Source organism: Diceros bicornis, chromosome 30 (assembly GCF_020826845.1).
Source record: "Diceros bicornis minor isolate mBicDic1 chromosome 30, mDicBic1.mat.cur, whole genome shotgun sequence".
Classification (NCBI taxonomy): domain Eukaryota; kingdom Metazoa; phylum Chordata; class Mammalia; order Perissodactyla; family Rhinocerotidae; genus Diceros; species Diceros bicornis.
Window position 1 is genome coordinate 13,235,447 of NC_080769.1, and position 19,929 is coordinate 13,255,375.

General features: G+C 55.1%; 1 protein-coding gene across 1 annotated transcript in view; it reads right to left on the bottom strand.

Moving 5' to 3' along the window:
• Positions 1–19,929, bottom strand: part of LOC131394234 (collagen alpha-1(I) chain-like) — a 32,251-nt gene that overhangs the window by 10,266 nt on the left and 2,056 nt on the right. Inside the window, exons 3-4 of the mRNA XM_058525452.1 lie at positions 16,506–16,884; positions 15,614–15,679 (exon numbers count right to left, since the gene is read on the bottom strand). Of these exons, the coding sequence (XP_058381435.1) occupies positions 15,614–15,679; positions 16,506–16,884 (445 nt within the window). The remainder of the gene's footprint in view (positions 1–15,613; positions 15,680–16,505; positions 16,885–19,929) is intronic.

Consider the following 19,929-nt stretch of genomic DNA (forward strand, 5'->3'; position numbering starts at 1 on the left):
CGGAGCCCAGATTTAGCAGTTCCTCCGTCTCAGCTCTCGGCGGCAGGGAAGGGGCAGGAAGGCAGACACCGATGGAGCCGGAGGTGCGCCTGGCGCTGGGTCAGCATCGAGCATCCGACCCCCAACCATACCCCAAGGCAGGCGTGACTAGCGTCAACTGACAGGTGGAGGCGGCTGAACAGTGTCCCTCCAAAACTCACATCCATCTGAAAACTCAGAATGTGACCTTATTTGGAAATTGGGTCTTTGCAGATGTAATTAGTTGAGATCATACTGGATTAGGGTGGGCCCTAAATCCAATGACTGGGGTCCTTATAAGAAGAGACAGGCAGAGGGAAGACAGCCGTGTGAAGACAGGGGCAGAGACTGGAGTGATGTGGCCACAAACCAAGGGATGCCTGGGGCCACGGGAAGCTGGAAGAGGCAGGCAGGATCCTCCCCTGGAGCCCCTGGAGGGAACGCAGCCCTGCCCACACCTTGATTTCAGACTTCCAGCCTCCGAACAGTGAGAGAGTACATTTCTGTTGCTTCAAGCTGCCCAGTTTGCAGTGACCTGTTAACAGCAGCCACAGGAAACTTACACAGCAGACGAGAGCTAAGGCTCAGGGAAGGTGAGTAACTGACCGAGGTCCCTGAGCTCATGAGCAGCAGAGCCAGGCTGGAAGGCCACCTCAGCCCAGTGCCCCGGCCCTCTTTCCTCTCCTCTACTGCCCTCTCCCCACGTCCACTTCATCTAGAACACTCCCCCACCCCCACTTACAGGCTGTTGACTGCAATGAAAGATTTGCAAACGTCCCCACTTCCACTGCATCCAAATTAGTGTCATTACAGGAAAGAAGTCCAGATAAAAATACCCAAAGCCAGGGAGCGCTGGGGAGAGAATCAGCACATGTGCAAGGCAGCTCGCAGTGCCGGCAGCCCAACTCGTGGCAGCCCAGCCTCAGGAGGGCCGCCCTCCTCTCAGGCCAGGGCCACAGTGCCCTCTGCACTGGCAAAGTCCCCGCTCCCAACCCCGTGTCTGCCTTTTTCATCAACTAAACAAAGCAGAAGGGATGCGAACGCAGCCTTGGGAGAGCGGGTCGGTACATTCCTCCCTCCACTCACCAAAGAGAGACAGAGCGGGGAGCTGGGGGGGATAAATTACTGTGCGCGAGTCCAGCTGCACCAGGATGTAATAAAATGTGTTGCTAAGATACAAGTGCCAAAGAAGTTCATTAAAGGACACTTTAAACCAAGCTGCCAGACTCTTCTCCCTCTAAAGCCTGCTTATTTGGTACCGTCCCTCGTGTTTATAATTAGATCCACAACATGACAGTGGCGACCCCCATTGAAGCCCACTCAGCAGAACTCGTTAATAAAACAGCTTCAACAAGGCATCGACTTGGGCGGGGGCGGGAGTGGCTGTGGGACCGTTTCATTTACAGAAATACATTTGAGTTCCACTTACTTATCTAAATGAGAGACGAAGGCTCTTCAAGAACCTCATGGGCCTCTAGCCGTGTGAGTGACTTTCCCCTAAGAGGCGGCCGAGGTCTCTAGGACGGCAGAATCGCCGATCTCAGGGCTCACCATCAGCTACCCACCCCGTAGCTCTGCATCTGGCGCTCTGTATGGGGCACCACACGAGATGGTGAGTGCGGGACACAGAGGTGAAGGAGGCAGGAAATTAACAGATTACAACCCAGCGTGATGGAACTGGGAAGGGGCGCAAGCTGGGAGGAGGGACGCCAGTCCCTGTGGGCGAGGTCAGGGCAACTGCCCGCCCCAGCTGGGCCTGGACGATGCAGAGGGGGCAGCCAGGTGTGGAGGGCACGGGGGATGGACCTGGGAAGGGGGATCAGAGGACGGGCCCCGGAGGAGACAGGAGTGACCCGGCCTGCAGGAGTGTTCCCTAGGCCAGCAGAATTTAGAAAAAGCATTAATGCACAGCCCACATGGAAACTTCAGGAGATTTCACACTAGCATGGGTTTCTGGCTTCTCTTGAAAAGTCAAAGGAGCAAGTTGCCCAGGGCCCCCGACACGTGATGACAAGGGTGGTGCTGGGCCTGCTGCCCCGCTGTGGGGCTCCGTCTCTCAGCGGGCCGGCCCTGCAGGCCCCGCAGCATCGGAGTTTGTGATTCTATGTTAGAGCATCACAGACTGTAACGAGGCAGTACGGGATCCTTGATGAGTCTCCGCATTTCTGAACTCCAGGGTCTCAGCATAGGGAGGACCAGCCTGGTCTCCCCCCCAACTGCTGCTTCCCCTTTTGCTGATTAGGGGGTGGTTTGGCAGACAGAGGTCTCAGAACAACCAATTCTTTTCTTTTTTTTTTTGAGAAGTTTTAATTTTATTTATTTATTTATTTATTTTGTGAGGAAGATCAGCCCTGTGCTAACATCTGCCAATCCTCCTCTCTTTTTGCTGAGGAAGACTGGCTCTGGGCTAGCACCCATGCCCATCTTTCTCCACTTTATATGGGACGCCGACACAGCATGGCTTGACAAGCAGTGTGTCAGTGCGCGCCTGGGATCCGAACCAGTGAACCCTGGGCCGCCGCAGCTGAGCACGCGCACTTAACCGCTGCACCACCGGGCCAGCCCCAGAACAACCAATTCTATCCCCGAACAGCTCTTGCTCTCAGGGAATTCCTCCCGACTTGGAGCTGAAATCGGCCTTCTGGTGACTTCCAGTTTCTAGTCAAAATACATTACAGCCAGTCGGCGATTTAAAGGCAGGGGTCAGTCATGCTGGAGAAGACAGCCCCCATCCCGTCCCCCCAGCTCTCTGATCTCCTTCCTCACATTCACCTGTCACTCACTCACTCCCAGCCACACCGGCCTCCATTGGAAACAGCAGGCACATCCCACCTTAGGGCCTTTGCATGGGCTGTTCCCTCTGCCTAGAACACTCTTTCTGCAGAGAGCTACAGGGCTCACTCCTCCAACTTCTGCAGGCCTTTGCTCCAATGCTGCCTTCTCAATGAGGCCCCTGTCGACCACCCTATTTAAAATAGCCACCTGCCCTACACACACACACACACACACACACACATACACACACTTCTTACCGGGCTCTACTTACTGCCAGAGCACTCGTCACCTCCTAACCTACTCCATAATTCATTTATTATGTTTCTCCTCTATGACCTGTCTCCCCCTCTGAGACGGTGAGCACATCTCCAGGGCCTATTCCATCCACCGCTGTGTCCCCAGCGCCCAGCACAGCGATGGCACATAGTAGGCAGGTGCTGAACATCATTCTCTAATGAGTGGTGACTGCCAGTGTTCTCACCGCTGAGCGCCCTCTTCTGGACACACTCAAGCTGTCCAGGCCGGTGGGCACACCCCGAGAATATGCAAAGCGACTTGAGACACAGAGAGCTCTGCCGCCCTGTTCCCTTCCAGACCCCTATGCTGAATATCCCGGTCCCCCACGTCCTAGCTCCTGCTTTAAGACACCGGCCACCTCTGGTTCCTTGCGACCTCCCTGCAAGGCACCCACTTCTGCCCAGTTCCCAGTGCTTGTGGCCGTAACAATGTCCAGCCCCCCTTTGATCTCTGTCCACGATGACACGGGTAACTGTTTTGTCACTTCTCCTGCCAAGCCCTTGGAAGGACCTTCTTAAGCACGTGTCCCCTCAGCAGTGGCAGCTGGCAGAAGGACGTTGGTGACGTGGGCAAAGCAAAGTCTGCAGTCAGTGGGGCTATCAAACCATAGTTTAAGAAATAATTCCGGCGTCTATCCGTGGTGCGTTTATCACCACCGGGACACCTTAATCACAGAGAGGAGCTGGTATCGCTGATTAAAGACAAGGCTGCTTGTCATTTGTAACCTGCATCTCACATTAAATCCTGGATCACAGTCTCCAATATGTATATATTTTTAATTGCATTTTCAAGTTCATTTACATGTGCAGATTGGCTTTCCGCCTGAATGACATCAAAGAGAAACACAGCTCCCTCTCTTCCCCTCTCTCCTGCCCCATCTCTGCCTTCTCTTTCCTGGGGCAAAAAGCCTCTCCTCGAATTGATTACAGCATCACCCATGGACAGCCTGCTGGCATCCCCCAGGGAGGCCCCAGCAGACCCCCATCTGCCATGTCAAGTAACTTTCTGCTGCCTCCACTCAAGAGATCAAAAAGAAGTCATTATTTCCCCTAAAAATGCCCCCCCAAGACCATCTTTCAGCCCCTTTTCTATTTTGGGGGTGACTCTACCCTGAAGTGAGACTCTGAAAGCAGAAATGTGCACAGTGGGCTGAGTGACAAACAGCCCCTACAGGTACTCCTTCTGAAGTTTACCTGCACCTGGAGATCTGCTGTCAATCTGATTCGGTAAGTTTCATAAAATGGACAGTTGTGGAATGTGCTGTGCCCTGCCAAAGCTGCCTGTCCCTCACCTGTGCAAATCGGAAGTCACCTGCTCTGAAAGTTTAACACCCGTCCTGAAAACCACTAGGGTGTCTGCCCCAGGGTCCTTTCTTGGTGGCCCTGTTGTCACAAGGACATCTTGTGCAGGACCCCAGCACATCTCACACAGGGGATGCCCTCTTGGGCAAGCAGCTTTCGAGAGAAAACTCCAGTGAATAGAATTTAATTGCTTAAACAAAAACAGGCTTCTTGTGTGGCTGCAGTGTGGTGGTCAGGAAGACCAGGGTCCCCAGGGCCACTTCTGATTTCTGGATGCCACCCCCACCTAGGGCCTGAGCTTCCCACATGTAAGACTGGGGGTAGGCAGAGGTGCCCTGGCTCTCACATCCTATGCTGAAGCCATCAGGCCACGTCTGGGGCATCTGTGCTCTCAATTTCCACTGAATCCCAAGTTTAAGACCCAATCCCAGCTGTGGACACGCCAGTTTATGGAGACAAAAAGCAACCCAGAGGTTTCTGCCCCGACAAAAAGCCACACTTGCCAGCCTACTTCTCCATGGCAATAACATCTTTGGGGCACCACCAGCTTTCTCCTTCTCACATTGCTGTTAGTAAAGTAATATTGATACAGCTCTCCTCGAATTCAACTGCCCTGCTGCCTGTCGGGAATTCCAACTGGCACTTGGGACACGTTGTTAGAGCCGCTGAGTGGATTCCGACTCCTAGTGACCCTGTGGACAGCAGAGCAGAACCCTGCCTGGGTTTCTGCACCGTCCTCTCACCTTCCGGAGCTCTACCAGACAACGCTCCACTGCTATTCATGGGGTTTTCACGGCCAGTCTTTTTGGAAGCAGGTGGCCAGGTCCTTCTTCCTAGTCTGCCTAGTCTGGAAGCTCCGCTGACACCTGTCCACCACGGGTGACCCCGCTGGTATTTGAAATCCTGGTGGCGTAGCTTTCAGCATCACAGCAACACACAGCCGCCACAGTACGACAACCAACAGACAGGGGGTATGGTTCCCTGGGTGGGACACGAACCTGGGCCGCAGCAGTGAGAGCACGGGATCTTAACCACTAGCCCGCCAACTCGGGACACACGCGTCCTCATTAATCCTCAGGACAACCTCGCTTGGGAGGCAGCATCATCCCTGCTCTGAGATAAGGACCCAGCCAACCCGCTCTCTAATCTTACTTGGGGGCTGAAGACCCACTCACCCTGGGACAAAAAATTAAAATCCCCCATGGACGTACTTCTTTCTGCTGTGTTTTAGTAAGATCAACACAGGTGCCAAGCAAAAAAATCAATAAATAAAATAAAAATACATATATGTATGTATGTGTAAAGCGCAGCCCACCTGAGCCCGCCCGGCCGCCCGCGGCCCGCAGTCAGAGGTCATCACCACAACAAAGCCACATCGCAGCTTCTCACCACGCTCTGCAACCGCCACCACCCAACAATAAGTAACTGCCAACAAGAAACCTTAAGGAGGCATATTTGTTCCTTTGGAGAACAGAGGCCATTTCCAAATAAGAAGATGCCTTAAAGTGTAAAATAATAACAGGAATAATAATAAGAAACACAGGGCAGCAGAGCCAGAGGGGCTCAGGCCCAGGAGGGGCTGAGGGGGCCTCGGGAGGAGGGGCGGGAGGAGAAGCCGCTTTGGGTCCGTCCAACCCTCCCGACTGGCCCTGGCTCGGCTTCCACGCTGCAGGGACCCCTCCCTGGTCCTGGCCCGCCACACACGCGCCACCCTGGTCCCAGCCAGCAGGCAGCCTCCTGGGAGACACAGAGACTGGATGCAGACCAGGCTCCCTCCAGAGTTCTGGGACCTTTTACCGCAGAGTAAAATTTCCACTCATCACGGACTGGCTAATTCGCCGGTGGCGGTCACCTCTCGCACTAACTCCCTTTACTGTTATCTGAACGCACGCCCTGGAGTTACAAGACACACCAAACTTTTCATATTTGTGGCACAAAGTGTTGTCGTCTCTCCCACACCCTCCAGCGGAGGAGTTAAGATCATGAAGCCACAAGGTCCCAGAACCGGATCCCAGCTCCTCCTCTCGCCAGCTGTGTGACGTCAGCAAGAGTCAACCTCTCTGGGCTTCCGCCTCCTCCTGAATAAAATGGAAATTAAGAGCAGGCCTTCCCCAAAGGGCTGAGTGAACAGTGAATGAGTTGGTCCACAGAGAGCACTAGAAGGGGGCCTGCCTCAGGGTTAGCATCAGATGGGAAAGCTGTGACTCCTGGAGGACCAGAAGATGACGTCCCAGTCCCACTTGCTGAGCACTTACTATGGACACAGAACCTAAGACACCATCTCATCTAATCCTCCCAGCACCTCTTTCACGCCATTTCTTGGGCACTTGCCACCCGCCTGCACTCCGTTCTCTGATGTGCGGTGCACCGTCATTCCCAGCTTACAGCCACTGAACGTGGACCGGCCCTTCTTGAAGGATGGAGCTGGGCTTAGAGCTCAGTCTGCCCAGTTTTAAAGCCCACGCTTAAGCTCTTTCTCACATGCCTCTCGGAGACAAAAGTTAAAAGCCTTCTTAGCAGCCCTCTTCTGGAAGGAAAATCGAATCCAGACTCCTATTTCCTTAAACACTGAATTCCAAACAGAGTCGGGAAGACGAATGGTGTGGCCACACTGCACCTTCCTCTGGGCACCTGCCTCTTCTCCAAAGTCCCTCTGTGTCTGGGGCAAGGGCCTCGGAGGCAGCGCCCACAGACACCCCCAAAGGGGCCTCCTTAAGCCCCCAGCGTGGGACCAGAGCGTGCCCAAAACACTGCTCCCTGGCGAGAGCCCCAGTGCGGAAGAGGAAAGCCTCCTCCTCCAGCCCAGCGGCACGCTTCAGCGGGTGGGCAGGCCAGGCAGCGGCCACAGTTAGCACTGGTTCCCACAAGTGAAATCAAGGCAGCAGCGAGCCCAGGATTTGGTTCCTGAGCAGACAAAGGCATTGGAGGAAAAACTTGCTAAATCAGAGGCTAATCGTCGTGGCCCAGAGCTCTAATGAGGCATCGTGGGATTACCAAAGTTATTATCAGTTACCTCATTGAAAACATTCCGAGTTAATTGAAATCAATTGTAGAGTTCTGACAGCAGGTGTTTTCAGAGGCTGAAATATCAAAGCGAACTCCTTGGACTGGCTGGAGAAGACGGCATAGTCTCCGCCAACCTCTACCAGGAGGGACAAAGCAACAGGCCGCCCTCTCTCTCGGAAAAGAAGGCCCGACACAGGAGGAGCAACAGTGCAAAGGCTCCCAGCTCCCCCGGGCGCAGGGCAGGGCTCGGCAGGGTCGCCTGTGGTCACAGGTGCACTGACCACAAATCAACCCCTTCAAACCCCTTCTCTTCAAATCAACCCCTTCGCTCTGTAGTTAAGATGCACTTTCACACCTATTACCTGATTTCATCTCAATAACCCGGTGAGAGAGGTCTAATTACTAGTCCCACTTTACAGACAGGACAGGGAGCTCAAGGAGGGAGAATGACCCGCCCGAGGCTCAGCGAGCTAGGGGAGCTGGGATGGAAGCCTGGTGTCCTGACTTGAGGGCCTTTGCTCTTGCAGTACATTATGTGAACTCGACACGCAGGGGCCAGCTGGAGACAAGGCAGGGGCTGAAAGAGAGGCACCCTCTCGGCGGTCCCAAGCTGTCTGACCTTGGGAAGTGGCCCTTCTCTGATCTGTCCCGCAGGGAAGACTCATCTGCCCAGCCTGACCCAAGTCATGAGACTATCCTGACAGTCAAATAAAAAAGTGTGCGTCGGAGGAGTGGGACAGACCGGTTGAAGAGCATGGTGCTGCAGACAGCCAAGACTCTGAGTGTAAGACTTGTCTCTACGCTTCCCTACAGGTGCAAATGTCACCTCCTCGGAGCGCTCCCCACACGCCCCACCAGAGCACATCTCCCCATCTGCTGCCCAGGGGACCTGGTGGCTTAACGTCTCATGCAGACACCTCGCTGGGCCCCACGGGACACGTTACCTGCCTCCCCAACCATATATGAAGATGTTTGTAAGCAGAGACCAAGTGAAAGCATTTCATAAGTGTAAAGCTTTATAAAACGAGACGTCACTATTACACAGCACCCCCATCACCTCCACATCCCCAGCACCTGGCAGGAGCGCGTTAAATGTTTGTGGAATTAATTGAGTTGTTCCCAAAAGATGCCCACAAAACAATGTCAAGTGTAAAAAGCAAGTTTAGGAACAGCACGCTCAACGCATCCACTAGGCACGTTTATCTGTGTCACAGATGTTTGTGTGTGCACAGAACATATCTGACGAACACACCTGAAAACCAGCCCTGCTCTCGTCCACAAGCGAGAATGGGCAGGAAGAAAGGGGCTTAAGTTTTACGACTTTCAAATCTGTACTGTGAATTTTTTTCCCAACAAGCATGTGTTGCTTTTACAATAAAAACTTTTTTAAAAGTAGAATTCTTATCTCCTAAATGTTATAGAAATAATAGAAAATATCGATCACCACCTTCCTCAGTTAAGATTTTACTTTAGCAGGAGAATGGTAATTATTTTTCTTACTTCAAAAACAAATCCTCTTATTTTAGTAACACAATTTTGGACAAATTATTAACTGATTTTATATATACTACACAGACTTTATATATACTTATTGGTATATACCAACATACTTACTATTTATTATTGTACACTTTATAGTCAAAATAAAATCAATAATGAAAATGTAACTGAAAAATATAAACACGTGTATATGTATACACACACACTTTTTTCCCTTAAACCAACTGAGCAGAGTTGTCCACTCAGTTACATTCAGGAGTGTCCCCCATTAATTTCTCAGCTCCACGAAGCTCTGGTGAAGAGAGGAGGAGGAGGGCACCGTGTGGTTCCCCGCTCTCCAGCCTGTTACGTTCTGGTCACCCAGGGCTACGGGTCCAGCAGCCTCCCAGCCTCCTCTCCCATGTCATGCGTGGGCCCTGTCGTCCCTGCAAGAGCTTCCCCACGTAGGTGACAAACATCTAAGGAGCTCATATGGCCGGGCCAAGCAGGAGGGGACTCAGGCCTCCTTCACTCCCTCCCTTCTCATCTGCCCTCAGCCTTGTTCCCATACCTTCCTGACCTGGGCCTTGAAAGTCCCTGGCCATTCCGGAGGCTACGGCATAAAATCCAGGCCCTGCATCCCGGCCTCTGATGCCTTCCCTGCTCTGCCCCAGCTCGCCTTCTCTGCTGTCTCTCTCCTCCTCTCTCTCACGGTTCTACTGCCAGCAAACTCACCAGCCCCTGCAGGAGCTCTCAGGCCATTATCCCTTAGCAGGACTGGCCACCAGCTCCTCCCATCTACAACCCCAGGCGTCCTTGAGGACCCCTCCTGACCTCCTCCAGGAACCTGTCCTTGATCTCCAGGCCAGAAACGATGCAGGTGTTCCCACAGCACGATTTTCACAGAACTTTTCTGGAATTTCCTTGAAACATGGTTCTCTCTATGCCTCACTCTTTTCTGAGGTTTCCAAGGCAGGGAGCTGCTGGTCTTATCCACCTATGTCCACTCATTTTGAACATGTGATTTTATTTTTTCTTTTTGTGAGGGAGATCAGCCCTGAGCTAACATCCATGCCAATCCTCCTCTTTTTGCTGAGGAAGACCGGCCCTGGGCTAACATCCGTGCCCATCTCCCTCCACTTTATATGGGACGCCGCCACAGCATGGCCTGACAAGCAGTGCATCAGTGCGCGCCCGGGATCCGAACTCGGGCCGCCAGCAGCAGAGCGCACGTACTTAACCGCTGTGCCACGGGGCCAGCCCCTAAGATCTACCATTTATAGCATGCCTACTACAGGCTGGGGACTCTACTAGGACCATTAACTACATGACTGCTACTCCTCACACCCATCTCTTTACGAAGTCATCCACTGGTTCAACAAATATGCATTCAGCCCCTAGGAAGCCCTGCTCGAGAACATAAGGGGAGGGGGTAAAGCAGACACAGCCCCCACCCTGCATGCAGCTTATAGTCTCGCACAGAGAGCAGACATGAAAAGGTCAAATCAGACGATCGAGGAAAATGCTCGAGGTGCCAGAAGAGCTGCTGGAAAGCAACTAAGCAGCACTAGCGGGTACAGGAGTGAGGTGGAGGGTGCCCCATGCAGAGGACGAGCATGTGGGCAGGGCCATCCCTGCAGGTTCTGAGGGCCCCCAGGCTTCATCCCCAGAGCAATGGAGCACCACTGGAAGGTCTCGAGCCAGGGGGTGCCGTGATCATGTGCAGGTTTTAAGACACTTACTATTTAAGACACAGTATGCTATTCACAATAGCCAAAAGGCGGAAACAACCCAAATGTCCATCAACTGGGGAATGGATAAACAAAATGTGGTCAATTCATACAATAGAATATTACTCAGACATAAGAACGAATGAGGTAGTGACACATGCTACAACTGTGACGAGCCTTGAAACATTATGCTCAGTGAAAGAAGGGAGTCACAGAAGACCACAGATTGTATGATTCCGTTCATACGAAAGCCCAGAACAGGCAACTCTATAGGGACAGAGAGTAGATTGGTAGTTGCTTAGGGCTTGGGGAGGGGGGGCAAGTAACAGCCAGAGTTTCTTTTTGAAGAGATGAAAATGTTCTAAAATTGACGGTGGTGATGGTTGCAAATATCTGTGAACATACGAAAAACCATCTAATTGTACACTTTAAATGGGTGAATTATATGATATGTGAATTATATCTCAATAAAGCTAATTTTTTTTAAAGTGGATGCAGTGAGGGGGGTACTGCAATCGTCCAACTAAGAGATGACGGTGGAAGGGAACAGAGTGGTAGAAGGATGGGGAAGAGGAGCTCTGGGAACAGGCTCAGATAAAACCATGGGCCCGGGAGACTTTGCTGTGCGAGGGGGAGTCAGGGGTCAAGGCCACACAGGTGGCAGTGGTGAAGTCAGGCCTGGGCCCCTGCTGTCTCAGTCCCCTGCTCTCTCCCTCAGAACATGAAACGTGGAGCTTCAGTTTTCTCTTTAACATGTAACGATGCTGTTTTAAGAATGAGAGCTCAAACTCTAGGTCAGGAAGATTAAAATTCACCCTCCTATATGAGAGCAGACTTGGAAATAATGCTCAGAAAATGGAACATCCTTTTACTAAAGGACCACGAAGAACTGCAGAGCTTTCGGAATAAATCCACCCCATTTCTAGAAGTAACTGGTGGAGATTTCCAAGGTGGAATCCCTCTGGTGTCCAACATGGCTAGTGAATCACGGTGAAGACATGATTCAGCACCCGGGTGCATGCCACATACATAATATCTTTCAAAAAGACATATTTTTATTGCCGCACTTGAGGACAGCCCCTCGGAATCCCGAGTTCATCAAATCAATGGGTCAAGCAGTGCTCAAGGCCCCAAGTTCACCTCTGGGGTCTCTCTCTATCGGCCACACCAGCAGGGACCGCAGTTCACACAGAAGGGTCTTCTCACTCTATGGTGAATCTGAACTTGTGTGAACTTCAGGTCTGGGGATGTCCACTACACACAACATCTAGATGTTGTGCTAAGAACTCCAAAGAGGGAGGGAAAAAAACCCACTATTTATGATGGGTCTGTTATTTACACAGAACTGCTTGTTGCTTGACAATTTAGATAAAAATGTTACTGCCTCTCTGCATGTGCTGCAAATTCACGGCATAAAGCCACTGGAGCAACTAATGGAGTCTTCACACATCATACCTCGTTAAAGACGCAGAGTCTGTGCCCCGCTGGAATCACAACCCAGCAGCCAGGCGAGGCCACACCTGGGGATGCAGCCCGGCCACTCCAGGCTGGCCACAACTCACCTCTGACCACCTCCCCCACACCTCCTTTTTTTTTTTTTTTTAAGGAAAAATATGAACTCCGTTTTCAAACAGCCAGGTCCTATGGAAGCTGGTTTCCCGTCTATCCCCTAGTCCACCAATGGTAGGAGAAACACTGGGGAGTTCTACAGAATTTGTCTCTCTCTACTTCTGATCAACAATCTATTTACTTATAGGAGTCCTCGATAAACATCTTTAAACGCCTGCCCATGTTTCCAGAAGTAACTGAAAAAATTCCAGTGCCAAGGGCATGAATGGGAAACTGATGGCTGGGCACCAAAAGATATTACTCGGCTGCTCCTGTATTTCTAACAGACGTGGATAATGGGGTCATCCATTCATTTTACTATCCAGTTCATCATCCACATGTGCACTTTCAATTGAAACTTAACCTTTATGTCCCATATTCCAAGTGGGAGCGGCACAAAAGCACACATCTCCGGAGGTGGAGATGGTATGAGTTTCTCCCCGAGCATATCTATAAATGAACACCACCTTTAATTTTATGTTGAGTTAAGAACAAACTCTGAAATACTGGCTTTTTCATATCTGCTCCCACATTTCAGCTTCTCCTGGGCAGGTTCTGGCGTGACCAAGCAGAGCCCCACGGCTCCTCTTCAAGACCCTGGGTGCAGCCCAGAATCACCTCCAAGAGCTTGCTCATCCACCTTTCCCCGGCAAGCTGCCAATCACCACCAGACTCTCCCAAGGAGAGAGAGACGACTAAATGTTAAGTCTACCCAACTCATTTCATAGGTGACCTCTGAAAGATTTCACCGCCGAGCTTGGGAGAGACAAGGCAGCTTTATTAGCATGCTGCACACAGCCTCAGCCCCCTCCACTCCCTCTTTTATGAGCCCTTGTTACATAAAATGCCACAAAGGGAAAAGGAAAAACAACACACTTCCAGTTACAAACACAAGTTCTGACGGCCAGGCCAAACCCTGGCTGTTTACCAGATGTTATTTTTAGTCATTTAAAAGAAACATTTTTAAAAGGCCGGAGAACAAAAGTTTTCGCTGTTTTCTTTCTTTCTTTTTAAACACACACACACACACACACAAAAAGATGGAGGTACATTCCATTCGCAAGCATCCTTCCCCGAGTTCAAATTAAAGGCAAAGGCAGCCTGAAGTCGGACAGCTCCTTCGCGGAGCTGGACCGCAGCCTTCAAACAGGATTTTCAAATGTTTCTCAGCCTCATCTAAATTCCAGCCTGACAGATAATAAATAGCTACTCATTTACTATCATCATAAAAATTTAAATAGCCTTGAAATAGTTGCTACAATACAGAAGAAATGATCAAACCTAAGCTCCGGAAAGCCACTACAAACAGCAAAACTACTGCTACGTGGAAGCACACATAGACATTGTTGCAATAAAAGCTGCTGGATTATTGGATTTGCTCTCTCTCTTTTAAATCTTCTACTCCGAGCATAAGAGGCAACAACTTGCCGTTTTACCCAGTGAAAAAAGGGCTTAGTAACCCTCAGCTATCACACTGTACCAGATGTGGTGGTGGGTTTTTTTTTTTTTTTAAAGAAAGTATCTGATTTGATTCTACACAGTGATTAAACACCTTTGTGCTCAGCGGAGAAGGGTCTTCCAACCCCTCCCCCTCCAAAAATGGCATCAAAGCAATCAAAACGGTAACGCCGGGCCTGGACCCCTCCCCCCGCGAACTCCCCGACTTCGCCGGGGCCGCGCGCCGGGCCCCCCTGCGGCGGGAATGGAAGCTTCCACTCCTGGCCGGGGCGCGCGCGCCGGGCCCCCTGCGGCGGGAATGGAAGCTTCCACTCCTGGCCGGGGCCGCGCGCCGGGCCCCCTGCGGCGGGAATGGAAGCTTCCACTCCTGGCCGGGGCCGCGCGCGGCCGGGGAGGGGCCGCGGCACCGCCAGAGAGGGGTCAACGCGAGTCCAGGCAGGCGCCCCGGCCAGGCGCGGGCCCGCGGGAACAGCCATCTTTCCTTCCGCAACCCCGGCCCCCTCCTCTCCCGCACTCCCCCTCCCACCACTTTTCAACTTGAAAGACTCGACGAGGACACCCGGCCTCCCAGTTCTCCTCTCCAGGGTCGCCGCCACCCCCGCCAATCTCGTCTCCCCCGCTCCGAGAATTCCTCCGTGGAGGGGGCACCGGATCCGGCCGCCCGGCCCGGAGCTGGGGAGCAGGAAGGGGACCTGCTCCGCGGGCGGGGCGGGGCGGGCGCTGCCCAAGTTTGGTGCTCACGGCGGCCGGCATTCCGAAGGAAGCGCGATCGACGGCCGGCGGGCCCGCGGGGCGGGCGCGGGGAGGGGAGGGGGCCGCGGGGCGGGCGCCGGCGATCCCGCCCGCCTCGGAGCCCCGAGAGCGCCATTGGCTGCGCCGCTCAAAGTTCTCGGCTCGGGGGGCGGCGCGGGGGAGGGCGGGAGCGCGGGAGAGGGCGGGAGCGCGGGAGAGGGCGGGAGCGCGTGTGCGGGGAGGGGGGCGGGGGAGGGGCGGGGGCGCGTGTGCGGGGAGGGGGCGGGGGCGCGTGTGCGGGGAGGGGGCGGGGGGGCGCGTGTGCGGGGAGGGGGCGGGGGGGAGGGGAGGGGCGCAAGTGCGGGGAGGGGGGCGGGGGAGGGGTGGGGGCGCGTGAGCGGGGAGGGGGGCGCGTGTGCGGGGAGGGGCGGGGGCGGGGGAGGGGCGGAGGGGGGCGGGGGCGCGCGGCCGGCCGCGCTCCGGCGGCGGCATCTGTTCGTGGTGCTGAAACCCCGAGCGCTGAGCTCAGCGCAACTAAGTCACAATGGACAACTTTTCCTCCCCGAGGGGCCCGGAGGGGGGTCGGCGGCCGGGCCCCCCACCCCGAGGAGCCTCCGGTGTGTCCCAATCGACACCTGACGCGCGGCGATCAAAGCTGGGGCAGAACTGGGGGGTCCTGGGGGCGTCCTTCTTTTGTTCCCGGGAGCTGGCGTCAGGTTCCAAGAATAAAAAGTGATGCTGGAGAAGCGGAGGGGAGGGGCGAGCCCAGAGGAACGATTCTTTAAATAAGATTTGCAATGGAACCCAGAAACCGCTTCCAAGAAGTTTGGTGTCCAGGCCCGAATTACCGCCACCCTCTGTCTACCCCCAGCCTCACACCGGCGTGAAGGGGGGACATGGAGCCGGGAGAAATTTCCACATGCCAAAAACATGTCCACCAACTCAAAATGGACGCCGGGCTGCTCGCCGCCTTTTAAGCGCAGCCTCTCTCCTTCGACCACTGCCGGAGCCGCGCTCTCCCCGCTCGGCCTCCGGGAACCCGGCTCTTTCTTTCCAGAAAAGGAGGGGCGGGTAGCTCTGAGGCTGGAGACAGACTCCTTTGGGAGTCTGAGCGTGCGGCGCCGAGGCCGGCACTTTGTAGGGTGCCGCCCCAGTGCCCGGCGACCCTCGTCCCGCAGCGCGGGGTGGGGACAGCTCCAGCTCGCTTACTTGTTTGTCGCTGAGCGCGGCGATCCGCGGCTGCCTCTCGTGGAGCTGCTTCTTGAGGTCGCCGTTCTGCGGAAACACGGAGGAGCGGGCTCAGGCCGGCGGCCCCGGGGGCTCCAGTGCGCCGGGCAGCCCGCGGGCCGCAGCCCCCCGCCCGCAGCGCGCCCCAAGTTCCCGGCCGCGTCCCGCACGCGCGGCGGCCGGGCAGCGCCGCGCGGGGCCGCTTACCTGTGGCTGCCGCCTCATCGGGGCAGCTCGCGGGGCGGGGCGGGGGCCGACGCCACCCGGCGGCGCGCCCCGAGCCGTGCAAGTCTGCAGGCCGGGGTGCGTGTGCGAGTGAGTGTGAGTGTGAGTGTGTGCCGGGGGAGGGGGGAGGAACAAAGAGCCAAGTAAACACGGCGAGTCCCTGTCGAGCAAAGCTCATAAATATTCAAGTCGCGTCCTAATCTCCCCAACACACACGCGCGCACGCCGCAATACCGCTCGGGCTCCGGCCGCCGCGCCGCCGCTCGCCCGAGCAACCATCGCCAAAACTACTTTTGCAAACTGTGCAGGATTGCACGGGGGCCGGAGGGGGTCGGCGCACACACTCACACGCACACCCCGGGGCAGGCTCACGAAGGGGTCCCCTCCCGGCACCCTCAGCCCTGCAGACCCTGCGTCGAGAATGAGAAGACGCCGGGCTCTGGTCCCACGGGCCCCCGACCCCCAAACTGTGCAGGATTGCAGGAGAGGGGGGCGGAGGGGGAGCGCAGAGGCGGTCCGTGCGTGTGCACAGTCCTCCCACCCCGAGGCAGGCTCGAGGAGGGGCCCCCTCCGGACACCTCCAGCCATGCAGATCCTGCGACGAGGAAGAGGACGCCGGGCTCGGGTCCCTGGGGCCCCCACCGCCTACCTGGTGGCGCGCGAGTTCCACGGCGAGCGCCTCGGGCCGGCTCTGCAGCTCCATCCCGGGAACTTGGGCAGCACTTTTCGCTCACTTTGGCCCCGGCTCCCGGGAAGTTGCGCGGCTCCGCGGGGGCGGGAGCGGGCGGGCGCGCACCGGGTCTCCGGGCCGGGGGGCCGCGAGCCCACTCCCCCACGGCCGAAAGGGAGGGGGGTCTGGCGAGGGGGAAGAAAGGCGGCCGGGCGCCGCGGCCGCCCAACTCCTCAGGCTGCCCGGCAAGTTGCGCCGGGTCCCCGGGCTGCCGGCGCGGCCCGGCGCATGGCCCCCCGGCGCCGGGAGCCCCGCGCAGCCCCGCGCGCGCCCGCCCGCCGCCGCCCGCCGGCAGGGACTATATTTCCTCCGGCGCGCGCGCCTGGATCTCGCTGGGCCTCGGCAAAGTTGTGCTTCGGCTCGATGCTAATTCGGCAGTGCCCGGATGGAGCGGGCCGGTGCGGCGGGGGGCGGTGCCGGAGCCCGCCGCCCGCCCCGCCCCCACCCCGCCCCCGCCCCGCCCCCGCCCCGCGCGCGCGTGCGCACTGCCGCCCCGCCACGGCCCGGCGCCCCGAGCGGAGAACAAAAGCGGCCGCGCGGAGCGGCGCAAACTCGCCGGCCCGCCGCTGGGGGCGGCCAGCCCGGGGCCGCTCGGGCCGGGCGCTCCTCCTCCCTCCGCCGCCTCCCCAGCCAAACCCGGGGAAAGCGGGGCGCCCGGCCTAATCTCGGGTTATAAATACTTTCCGGTGGAGGGAAAAACGCCCATTGTTCCATTTCTTTTCTGCTCTGGCTCTCGCTGCTCCCTCTTTTCCCCTTCTCCCTCTCCCCCTTCCACTTTATTTCAATTGCCTGCATCCCCTCCTGCCTCCCTGTGCCCCAGCGCTGCGACTTGGGAGATGAAATGAGTCCTGTCTGCAGATTCCCCACCGCCTCATGGCCACCGTGTTGTTTCAACAGTGCGAAAACCGATCTCTTGACTGTTCCTTTAATGATTTTTTTTTTTTACATTCACAATTAAACTCTCAACAGATGTCACTGGACTTTTTAAGACAGTTGTTAAAAATTGTAAACGTGCCCGGTCAATGTGACATAAAACGATTATAACTACAGCTGCGGAGATCGCATTTCAAAACTCCCAGCCCCGCAGCCAGGAGGTTAATGTCTCCGAGTCGATGTTACCGAAGTGGAGTCACCACCCTCGTCAATTAAGGTCGGAATGCTTTCTGCTCCAGTAGCATTGGTAAAGTGCTGGTATGTTTGAAAGATGCTGGAGAGAAACGGTGCGATCTTATTTCGAAGTAAACGTTTAAACTGATAAGTCATTATAACTTCATCTTCCTCCACAGCACAAAAATTACCCAGGCACACACAATCCACAAAGGCCCCTTTCAACACGTGCCAACATGCCGCACATTACTTCTGTTGTCAGCAGAAGTTGTTGGCATTTTTTTTTCAGGTGAGGACTCCAATGTTGTTCTGGCCTCTATTAGGGCATTTGCCACAGTGACTTATGTGTTTGTCTGTTGGGACCCCTCAAACACCGGGGGCTCTCATCCCTGACCCCAGCACCCAGACTTTAGGAAGCACTCAGCAAGGGATCGCTGGTTAATTTGTGAGCTTTGTTATCAGAGTAAAACTAACACATGTTCTAAGTGGTCATGATCAGTTTGGTCTAGCACAAACCAGGAGGAAGCAGGGCTCACCAAATGCAAAACTGAAGGGTGATTCTGGGTGCCCTGAGGAGGCTCTGGCTCCTTCCACTCCGGCTTCAGCCCAACTCAGGATGGTGTCCCCCGTACTTAGTGCTTTGCTGGCCTGGACACCAGTCTGGTAAAGTGGACTGCCCAGGGGACCAGTGTTTGGAGAGCCAGAGAGAGAGAGCGTGCAAGAGGATTCCTACTGTAATCTCTGTAAATGTCACTGGCTTTTTGGTAAAAATTCATAATAATTTCCTTGGCCATGTATGTAATTAAATCAACAGAGAGGATATTCGGGTCGTCCATGACTCACACAGACTCAGGCAGAGGCTGGCTGGAGGAGAGCGGCTCACGCTGTAGAGATGTTACAGTGTTGTCTGCAAGTTTCTGTAATTAATTCGGGTTACAGTCGTGATCATCTACATGCCCCTCTATTGCTTTCACAGCCACCTAATTCCTGAGCAAGCAACAAACGCCAGGGGCTGGGGTGCCCTCTGACGATGGGGGAACCGGGTATGTGGAGGAAAACCGAGCTGCAGCTCTTGTAAGCAGATGCTCGGGGAGCCCGGTGCTGCTGCCGCCCATGTACTTCCCCCTGAGCGCATCCTGCACTCCAGCTGCCCTCCTGTGGCCCGTGCTGTGGCCTCCATCTGGAATGCCCCTTCTCTTGTAACTCACCTTTTTAAAATCCTCTTCATCCTCCAAGATTCACTTCAAATGCCGCCTTTTCTGGGAAGCTTCCTCTAATGTCCTCGTGTAAATTCCTTACTCCTCCCCTGGAGACCTGCCACACCACGCAGAGCTTACCTCGCATGGGGGCATCCTGTCCCACAATGAAGGTAACTTTTCCTCCCGCGGAGCCTGAGCTGACTCTGAGCCTGGCCTCCGGGCAGAGCACAGTGTGTATGCGGAAGGGAGGCACGGTGTGCCCAGGGCCAAGTAGGCGCTTAGAGGGTGAATAAGTGAGTGAGGGGGTGAATGAATGAGTGAATGCTAAAAGAGAAATGCATTCCATTTTTGGAAAGGGGGGGCTGTTAATAATGGCCCTAGCAATGAGCAGTGCCTACAGTTCATTCCAGCATCCACATTTCTCTTCCCCTGCATTGTGGTCAGGTGGACAGGGGGCCTGGATTGAAGCTTGAATGTCTGGGTTTGAGACTTGGGTCCACCCCTTAACATCCTCGTGACCTTGGGCGAGTTACTCCACGTCTCCTAGCCTCCCTTTCTTCAGATGTAAAATGGGAATTATCCAACCAACTACAATTACCCCCAGACCCACTCAGCTCCTCCAGGCCCCGGACGTTGGCTACTTGCTCAGTGGAGAGCCCCAGTCGCAGTCCCTCACTGGCCTAACAGGCCCCGAGGTGCGGGCCATCCTTCAGTATGGCTGCTGGAGGGGGTGCTGCAGGGCTCTGGCCCCCGTCCAACCCTGTGGACCCACAGGGACCCCGGCTGTTCCCCGCTCTTCTGGTTTCTGAGTGAAGCTTTGTGGCCGGCCAAGGGGTTGAGTAACACAACTCAGAATTCCGGGGGAGTTAGGTAGGGCTTCATCCAATGAACTTGGACCAACTAGAAACAGGATTCCGGAAGGAGCCAGCAAATCAATATCGCTCCCTTCCTTGGCTGGATGGAATGCTCTGTAACACAGCCCACATACCCCGCAAACAGCAGTGGACAGCCCGGTAATCCGTCACCTTGCTGTCGCT